This window comes from Panulirus ornatus, chromosome 46 (genome assembly GCF_036320965.1).
Source record: "Panulirus ornatus isolate Po-2019 chromosome 46, ASM3632096v1, whole genome shotgun sequence".
Classification (NCBI taxonomy): Eukaryota; Metazoa; Arthropoda; class Malacostraca; order Decapoda; family Palinuridae; genus Panulirus; species Panulirus ornatus.
The window spans coordinates 13,745,776-13,756,630 of NC_092269.1; the positions used below are offsets into that span (position 1 = coordinate 13,745,776).

The window sequence follows — 10,855 nt, forward strand, 5'->3', positions numbered from 1 at the left end:
CAACTGACTCACTTCCCAAGCTCTCTCATCCCCAACAGACTTCATACTTCATACTTCATACTTCATACATACATACTTCATATATATATATATATATATATATATATATATATATATATATATATATATATATATATATATATATATATATTCATCCCTGGGGATAGGGGAGAAAGAATACTTCCCACGCATTCCCTGCGTGTCGTAGAAGGCGACTAAAAGGGGATGGCGCAGGTGGCTGAAAATCCTCCCCTCTCGTTTTTTTTTTTTTTTTTAAATTTTCCAAAATTCATCAGCTCTATCATATGCCTTCTCCAGATCCATAAATGCTACATACAAATCCATTTCCTTTTCTAAGTATTTTTCACATACATTCTTCAAAGCAAAGACCTGATACACACATCCTCTACCACTTTTGAAACCACACTGCTCTTCCCCAATCTGATGTTCTGTACATGCCTTCACCCTCATAATGAATACCCTCCCATATAATTTCCCAGGAACATTTAAGAATCTTATACGTCTGTAATTTGAGCACTCACTTTTATCCTTTTGCCTTTGTACAATGGCACTATGCATGCATTCCGAAAATCCTCAGGCACCTCACCATCAGTCATCCATACATTGAATAACATTACCAACCAGTCAACAATACAGTCACCCCTTTTTTACTAAATTCCACTGCAATACCATCCAAACTCGCTGCCTTGCTGGCTTTCATCTTCCACAGAGCTTTTACTACCTCTTTTCTGTTTATCAAATCATTTTCACTAACCATCTCACTTTGCACACCACCTCGACAAAAACACCCTATATTTGCCACTCTATCATCAAACACATTCAACAAACCTTCAAAATACTCACTCCATCTCATTTTCACACCACCACTACTTATCATCACCTCCCCATTAGCCCCCTTCACTGAAGTTCCCATTTGTTCCCTTGTCTTACGCACTTTGTTTACCTACTTCCAAAACATCGTTTTATTCTCCCTAAAATTTAATGATACTCTCTTACTCCAACTCTCATTTGCCCTATTTTTCACGTCTTGCACCTTTCTCTTGACCTCCTGCCTCTTTCTTTTATACATATCTCACTCTTTGCATTATTTCCCTGCAAAAATCATCCAAATGCCTCTCTTCTGTTTTACTAATAATCTTACGTCTTCATCCCACTACTCACTACCCTTTCTAATCTGCCTACCTCCCACGCTTGTCGTGCCACAAGCATGTTTTGCGGAAGCCATCACTGCTTACCTAAATACATCCCATTCCTCCCCCACTCCCCTTACGTTCTTTGTTCTCACCTTTTTCCATTCTGTATTGAATATCTCCTGGTACTTCCTCTTACAAGTCTTCTTCCCAAGTTCACTTACTCTCACCGCTCTTTTCACCCCAACATTCTCTCTTCTTTTCTGAAAACCTCTACGAATCTTCACTTTCGCCCCCACAAGATAATGGTCAGACATCCCTCCAGTTGTACCTCTCAGCACATTAACATCCAAAAGTCTCTCTTTTGCGCGGCTATCAATAAATACGTAATCCAATATCGCTCTCTGGACATTTCTCCTACTTACATATGTATACTTATGTATTCTCTTTTTTTAAACGAGATATTCCCAATCACCAGTCCTTTTTAAGCACACAAATCTACAAGCTCTTCACCATTTCCATTTCCAATACTGAACACCCCATGTCCACCAATTATTCCCTCTACTGCCACATTACTCACCTTAGGCATTCAAATGACTCACCACTATAATCCGGTCTCGTGCATCAAAACTACTAAGACACTCACTCATGTGCTCCCAAAACACTTGCCTCTCATGATCTCTCATGAAAACGATGTTTTGGATGGCTTGCGCAAAAGATGCTTGTGGCATGAGAAGCGTGGGAGGTGGGTTGAGTGGAAAGGGTAGTGAGTGGTGGGATGAAGAAGTAAGATTATTAGTGAAAGAGAAGAGAGAGGCATTTGGACGATTTTTGCAGGGAAACAATGCAAATGAGTGGGAGATGTATAAAAGAAAGAGACAGGAGGTCAAGAGAAAGGTGCAAGAGGTGATAAAGAGGGCAAATGAGAGTTGTGATGAGAGAGTATCATCAAATTTTAGGGAGAATAAAAAGATGTTCTGGAAGGAGGTAAGTAAAGTGCGTAAGACAAGGGAGCAAATGAGAACTTCAGTGAAGGGGGCTAATGGGGAGGTGATAACAAGTAGTGGTGATGTGAGAGGAGATGGAGTGAGTATTTTGAAGGTTTGTTGAAGGTGTTTGATGATAGAGTGGCAGATATAGGGTGTTTTGGTAGAGGTGGTGTGCAAAGTGAGATGGTTAGGGAAAATGATTTGGTAAACAGAGAAGAGGTAATAAAAGCTTTGCGGAAGATGAAAGCCGGCAAGGCAGCAGGTTTGGATGGTACTGCAGTGGAATTTATTAAAAAAAGGGGTGACTGCATTGTTGACTGGTTGGTAAGGTTATTTAATGTATGTATGATTCATGGTGATATGCCTCAGCATTGGCGGAATGCGTGCATAGCGCCATTGTATAAAAGAAAAGGGATAAGAGTGAGTGCTCAAATTACAGAGGTATAAGTTTGTTGAGTATTCCTGGTAAATTATATGGGAGGGTATTGATTGAGAGGGTGAGGGCATGTACAGAGCATCAGATTGGGGAAGAGCATTGTGGTTTCAGAAGTGGTAGAGGATGTGTGGATCAGGTGTTTGGATCGAAGAATGTATGTGAGAAATACTTAGAAAAGCAAATGGACTTGTATGTAGCATTCATGGATCTTGAGAAGGCATATGATAGAGTTGATAGAGATGCTCTGTGGAAGGTATTAAGAATATATGGTGTGGGAGGCAAGTTGTTAGAAGCAGTGAAAAGTTTTTATCGAGGATGTAAGGCATGTGTACGTTTAGGAAGAGAGGAAAGTGATTGGTTCTCAGTGAATGTATGTTTGCGGCAGGGGTGTGTGATGTCTCCATGGTTGTTTAATTTGTTTATGGATGGGGTTGTTAGGGAGGTGAATGCAAGAGTTTTGGAAAGAAAGGCAAGTATGAAGTCTGTTGGGGATGAGAGAGCTTGGGAAGTGAGTCAGTTGTTGTTCGCTGATGATACAGCGCTGGTGGTTGATTCATGTGAGAAACTGCAGAAGCTGGTGACTGAGTTTGGTAAAGTGTGTGAAAGAAGAAAGTTAAGAGTAAATGTGAATAAGAGCAAGGTTATTAGGTACAGTAGGGTTGAGGGTCAAGTCAATTGGGAGGTAAGTTTGAATGGAGAAAAACTGGAGGAAGTAAAGTGTTTTAGATATGTGGGAGTGGATCTGGCAGCGGATGGAACCATGGAAGCGGAAGTGAATAATAGGGAGGAGGGGGCGAAAATCCTGGGAGCCTTGAAGAATGTGTGGAGAACATTAACTCCGAAAGCAAAAATGGGTATGTTTGAAGGAATAGTGGTTCCAACAATGTTGTATGGTTGCGAGGCGTGGGCTATCGATAGAGTTGTGCGCTGGAAATGAGATGTTTGAGGACAATATGTGGTGTGAGGTGGTTTGATCGAGTAAGTAATGTAAGGGTAAGAGAGATGTGTGGAAATAAAAAGAGCGTGGTTGAGAGAGCAAAAGAGGGTGTTTTGAAATGGTTTGGGCACATGGAGAGAATGAGTGAGGAAAGATTGACCAAGTGGATATATGTGTTGGAGGTGGAGGGAACTAGGAGAAGTGGGAGACCAAATTGGATGTGTAAAGATGTAGTGAAAAAGATTTTGAGTGATCGGGGACTGAACATGCAGGATGGTGAAAGGCGGGCAAGGAATAGAGTGAATTGGATCGATGTGGTATACCGGGTCGACGTGCTGTCAATGGATTGAATCAGGGCATGGAAAGTTGTGTGTGGCCTGGATGTGGAAAGGGAGCTGTGGTTTCGGGCATTATTGCATGACAGCTAGAGACTGAGTGTGAACGAATGGGGCCTTTGTTGTCTTTTCCTAGCGCTACTTCGCACACATGAGTGCGGAGGGGTATGTTATTCCTCGTGTGGTGAGGAGGCGATGGGAATGAACAGAGGCAGACAGTGTGAATTGTGTGCATATGTATATATGTATGTCTGTGTGTGTATATATATGTGTACATTGAGATGCATGGGTATGGATATTTGCGTGTGGGGAAGTGTATGTATATACATGTGTATGTGGGTTGGTTGGGCCATTTCTTTCTTCTGTTTCCTTGCGCTACCTCGCAAACGCGGGAGACAGCGACAAAGCAAAATAAATAGTAAATGAATATATTTATCCGTGTAATAATCACATCATCAGGGGAGACACAAGAGAGAAATATAACAGTCAGTTGATATACATCGAAGAGACGAAGCTAGGACGCCATTTGGTAAACATGTGATTGTCCAAATGGCGTCCTAGCTTCGTCTCTTCGATGTATATCAACTGACTGTTATATTTCTCTCTTGCGTCTCCCCTGATGATGTGATTATTACACGAAATTGCACTTGGGAACTTTTCGTGTTTCATTTTCCCCGTGGTCTCATAGGAATATCTTGATCACGCTTAAAATTGTGGCCCTTTCCAATATATATATATATATATATATATATATATATATATATATATATATATATATATATATATATATATAAATTCTAGCCTAGAAAATGTTTAAAGCTATAAACGGTCTTTGCAAACAGGGAGGAAGAGGAAAAGAGGGAGTGTGGTGGTTGGTTTTGTAATGTCTGTTAAAGGATCGATTTGACTTGTACACACTCCTGGTTGTAATTTGGTAGATGTTCATATAGACGTGCAGTAGTCATGACGTAAGCTTGCCATTGTAAAAGACTAATGATCTATATAGAGTCATCCAAAGATTTTCACTATCTTGAATATTGTTCTATATCTTTTTAAACTCATCAGTTCATTATAAATGCTTATATATCAGTGGCTATATTTTGTCCTTTTAGAAACGTTTGTAGTTGTTATCTGTTGTTGGATCATCATGTTCCCTCTCTCGTCTCCTTACCCGAGGTGGATCACCTTAACTAACAGTATTGTGTGCAACATGCACAAAGTCATCTTTGAAGTGAGGCACATTACACATATGGACAACTATTTTCAGCAACACACTGGAAATATTACATTTATCTTCTGTACATTACATAGATGTGTTATATGTTACAGTAAGAGTTATACTATCAATAGTTATGATCTTACTTGGTTGCTCGAGATCAATAATAAAATCTGATTGTTGTGTTAATTTAGAGGGTAAATAGCATAATCCCCATAGTTCGTGGTTGACATAGCGAATGTCATTATCTTCGTATCATACACCTACACACTAACATTAACGAGACAAAAAAACTTGTATTTTTCTTTCCCCTCGGCAGGACGATGTGATTTCTACGCAGCCAGAGAGGTGTTCCTACCTTTCATGATCGCTATGGCCGGGCCAAAAGGCAGTCCTCTGGTACCCTCCATGAGCAAGAGGTACTGCAGTGTTTGCCGTTCATAGTGTCACTTACTGATACTGAATATTGATTTCTTATTTCCATGCAAGCTATTCATCACAGTGGATTAGTTATGTGTACAGGACAGTTAGTAAGAAGGACAGTCGACGCAAATCTGAAGAGGCTAAGTCATGTAACAAGTCTTCATGGAGACAATTAATTCAAAGTTTAGTGTGATAATCTTGTTTCTGTTATTCATGATTATGGCAATTTGCTATATATCTTTATATTCTTGATTCAATCATATTAGGGAGGACAGAAGGATGGCATCCAATACTGCCATATATATGGAAGTACATATCTTAAAAGGAGATCCACCATTGGGCGAACAAAGTATTTCTAATAAGCTGGCCTTAACCACCTCACGTACTGAAACTATGAAATAATCTTTCATATAGATTATTACTAATCTTCAACAGACTTGGTCCAAGTCTGGGGCAAGTTCACCTGGAAACAAAACAACAAATACAAATATATATATATACATATGTATATGTATATATATACATATATATATATATATATATATATACATATGTATATGTATATATATATATATATATATATATATATATATATATATATATATATATATATATATATATATATATATATATATATATATATATATATACATATATATATATATATATATATATATATATATATATATATATTTTTTTTTTTTTGCTTTGACGCTGTCTCCCGCGTTTGCGAGGTAGCGCAAGGAAACAGACAAAAGAAATGGCCCAACCCACCCCCATACACATGTATATACATACGTCCACACACGCAAATATACATACCTACACAGCTTTCCATGGTTTACCCCAGACGCTTCACATGCCTTGATTCAATCCACTGACAGCACGTCAACTCCGGCATACCACATCGCTCCAATTCACTCTATTCCTTGCCCTCCTTTCACCCTCCTGCATGTTCAGGCCCCGATCACACAAAATCTTTTTCACTCCATCTTTCCACCTCCAATTTGGTCTCCCTCTTCTCCTCGTTTCCTCCACCTCCGACACATATATCCTCTTGGTCAATCTTTCCTCACTCATTCTCTCAATGTGACCAAACCATTTCAAAACACCCTCTTCTGCTCTCTCAACCACGCTATCTATCAAGTAACGTAAGAGTAAGAGAGATGTGTGGAAATAAAAAGAGCGTGGTTGAGAGAGGAGAAGAGGGTGTTTTGAAATGGTTTGGGCACATGGAGAGAATGAGTGAGGAAAGATTGACGAAGAGGATATACGTGTCGGAGGGGGAGGGAACGAGGAGAAGAGGGAGACCAAATTGGAGGTGGAAAGATGGAGTGAAAAAGATTTTGTGTGATCGGGGCCTGAACATGCAGGAGGGTGAAAGGAGGGCAAGGAATAGAGTGAATTGGAGCGATGTGGTATACCGGGGTTGACGTGCTGTCAGTGGATTGAATCAAGGCATGTGAAGCGTCTGGGGTAAACCATGGAAAGCTGTGTAGGTATGTATATGTGCGTGTGTGGACGTATGTATATACATGTGTATGGGGGTGGGTTGGGCTATTTCTTTCGTCTGTTTCCTTGCGCTACCTCGGAAACGCGGGAGACAGCGACAAAGCAAAAAAAAAAAAAAAAAAATATATACTTATTTATATATATATATATATATATATATATATATATATATATATATATATATATATATATATATATATATATATATATATATATATTTTTTTTTTTTTTTTTTTTTCTTGCTTTGTCGCTGTCTCCCGCGTTTGCGAGGTAACGCAAGGAAACAGACGAAAGAAATGGCCCAAACCACCACCATACACATGTATATACATACGTCCACACACGCAAATATACATACCTACACAGCTTTCCATGGTTTACCCCATACGCTTAACATGCCCTGATTCAATCCACTGACAGCACGTCAACCCCGGTATACCACATCGATCCAATTCACTCTATTCCTTGCCCTCCTTTCACCCTCCTGCATGTTCAGGCCCCGATCACACAAAATCTTTTTCACTCCATCTTTCCACCTCCAATTTGGTCTCCCACTTCTCCTCGTTCCCTCCGCCTCCGACACATATATCCTCTTGGTCAATCTTTCCTCACTCATTCTCTACATGTGCCCAAACCATTTCAAAACACCCTCTTCTCCTCTCTCAACCACGCTCTTTTTATTTCCACACATCTCTCTTACTCTTACGTTACTTACTCGATCAAACCACCTCACACCACACATTGTCCTCAAACATCTCATTTCCAGCACATCCATCCTCCTGCGCACAACTCTATCCATAGCCCACGCCTCGCAACCATACAACATTGTTGGAACCACTATTCCTTCAAACATAGCTATTTTTGCTTTTCGAGATAATGTTCTCGACTTCCACACATTCTTCAAGGCTCCCAGGATTTTCGCCACCTTCCCCACCCTATGATCCACTTCCGCTTCCATGGTTCCATCCGCTGCCAGATCCACTCCCAGATATCTAAAACACTTTACTTCCTCCAGTTTTTCTCCATTCAAACTTACCTCCCAATTGACTTGACCCTCAACCCTACTGTACCTAATAACCTTGCCCTTATTCACATTTACTCTTAACTTTCTTGTTTCACACACTTTACCAAACTTTGTCACCAACTTCTGCAGTTTCTCACATGAATCAGCCACCAGCGCTGTATCATCAGCGAACAGCAACTGACTCACTTCCCAAGCTCTCTCATCCCTAACAGACTTCATACTTGCCCCTCTTTCCAAAACTCTTGCATTCACCTCCCTAACAACCCCATCCATAAACAAATTAAACAACTATGGAGACCTCACACCCCCCTGCCGCAAACCTACATTCACTGAGAACCAATCACTTTCCTCTCTTCCTACACGTACACATGACTTACATCCTCGATAAAAACTTTTCACTGCTTCTAACAACTTGCCTCCCACACCATATATTCTTAATACCTTCCACAGAGCATCTCTATCAACTCTATCATATGCCTTCTCCAGATCCATAAATGCTACATACAAATCCATTTGCTTTTCTAAGTATTTCTCACATACATTCTTCAAAGCAAACACCTGATCAACACATCCTCTACCACTTCTGAAACCACACTGCTCTTCCCCAATCTGATGCTCTGTACATGCCTTCACCCTCTCAATCAATACCCTCCCATATAATTTACCAGGAATACTCAACAAACTTATACCTCTGTAATTTGAGCACTCACTCCTATCGCCTTTGCCTTTGTACAATGGCACTATGCACGCATTCCGCCAATCCTCAGACACCTCACCATGAGTCATACATACATTAAATAACCTTACCAACCAGTCAATAATACAGTCACCCCATTTTTAATAAATTCCACTGCAATACCATCCAAACCTGCTTCCTTGCCGGCTTTCATCTTCCGCAAAGCTTTTACTACCTCTTCTCTGTTTACCAAATCATTTTCCCTAACCGTCTCACTTTGCACACCACCTCGACCAAAACACCCTATATCTGCCACTCTATAATCAAACACATTCAACAAACCTTCACAATACTCACTCCATCTCCTTCTCACATCACCACTACTTGTTATCACCTCCCCATTTGCGCCCTTCAATGAAGTTCCCATTTGCTCCCTTGTCTTACGCACTTTATTTACCTCCTTCCAGAACATCTTTTTATTCTCCCTAGAATTTAATGATACGCTCTCACCCCAACTCTCATTTGCCCTCTTTTTCACCTCTTGCACCTTCCTCTTGACCTCCTGTCTCTTTCTTTTATACATCTCCTACTCAATTGCATTTTTTCCCTGCAAAAATCGTCCAAATGCCTCTCTCTTCTCTTTCACTACTAATCTTACTTCTTCCTCCCACCACTCACTACCCTTTCTAATCAACCCACCTCCCACTCTTCTCATGCCACAAGCATCTTTTGCGCAATCCATCACTGATTCCCTAAATACATCCCATTCCTCCCACACTCCCCTTACTTCCATTGTTCTCACATTTTTCCATTCTGTACTCAGTCTCTCCTGGTACTTCCTCACACAAGTCTCCTTCACAAGCTCACTTACTCTCACCACCCTCTTCACCCCAACATTCACTCTTCTTTTCTGAAAACCCATACAAATCTTCACCTTAGCCTCCACAAGATAATGATCAGACATCCCTCCAGTTGCACCTCTCAGCACATTAACATCCAAAAGTCTCTCTTTCGCGCGCCTGTCAATTAACACGTAATCCAATAACGCTCTCTGGCCATCTCTCCTACTTACATACGTATACTTATGTATATCTCTCTTTTTAAACCAGGTATTCCCAATCACCAGTCCTTTTTCAGCACATAAATCAAGAAGCTCTTCACCATTTCCATTTACAACACTGAACACTCCATGTATGCCAATTATTCCCTCAACTGCCACATTACTCACCTTTGCATTCAAATCACCCATCACTATAACCCGGTCTCGTGCATCAAAACCACTAACACACTCATTCAGCTGCTCCCAAAACACTTGCCTCTCATGATCTTTCTTCTCATGCCCAGGTGCATATGCACCAATAATCACCCACCTCTCTCCATCAACTTTCAGTTTTACCCATATCAATCGAGAATTCACTTTCTTACATTCTATCACATACTCCCAAAACTCCTGTTTCAGGAGTACTGCTACTCCTTCCCTTGCTCTTGTCCTCTCACTAACCCCTGACTTTACTCCCAAGACATTCCCAAACCACTCTTCCCCTTTACCTTTGAGCTTCGTTTCACTCAAAGCCAAAACATCCAGGTTCCTTTCCTCAAACATACTACCTCTCTCTCCTTTTTTCATATCTTGGTTACATCCACACACATTTAGACACCCCAGTCTGAGCCTTCGAGGAGGATGAGCACTCCCCGCGTGACTCCTTCTTCTGTTTCCCATTTTAGAAAGTTAAAAAATACAAGGAGGGGAGGATTTCTGGCCCCCCGCTCCCGTCCCCTCTAGTCGCCTTCTACGACACGCGAGGAATGCGTGGGAAGTATTCTTTCACCCTTATCTCCAGGGATAATATATATATATATATATATATATATATATATATATATATATATATATATATATATATATATATATATATATATATATATATATATATATATATATATATATATATATATATATATATATATATACATATATATATATATATACATAGACATACACACGCACATATACACACACACACACACATATACATATATATACATATGACAAATGTAAGAAATAATTCAGAAAACTGAAACTTCTAGCTTGAAATGAAATGAGAAAATGAATGTCACATAATGGTTCAACCTCTGGCTATGGAAAAGGGAAATGT

The 10,855-nt window shown here is 40.0% G+C and overlaps 1 protein-coding gene across 1 annotated transcript in view; it reads left to right on the forward strand.

Moving 5' to 3' along the window:
* The window catches only part of LOC139763311 (probable glutamate receptor), a 152,854-nt gene extending 147,346 nt beyond the window's left edge, over nucleotides 1-5,508 (forward strand). The window contains exon 12 of the mRNA XM_071689333.1: nucleotides 5,384-5,508. Within this exon, the coding sequence (XP_071545434.1) occupies nucleotides 5,384-5,508 (125 nt within the window). The remainder of the gene's footprint in view (nucleotides 1-5,383) is intronic.
* Nucleotides 5,509-10,855: the final 5,347 nt, after the last annotated feature.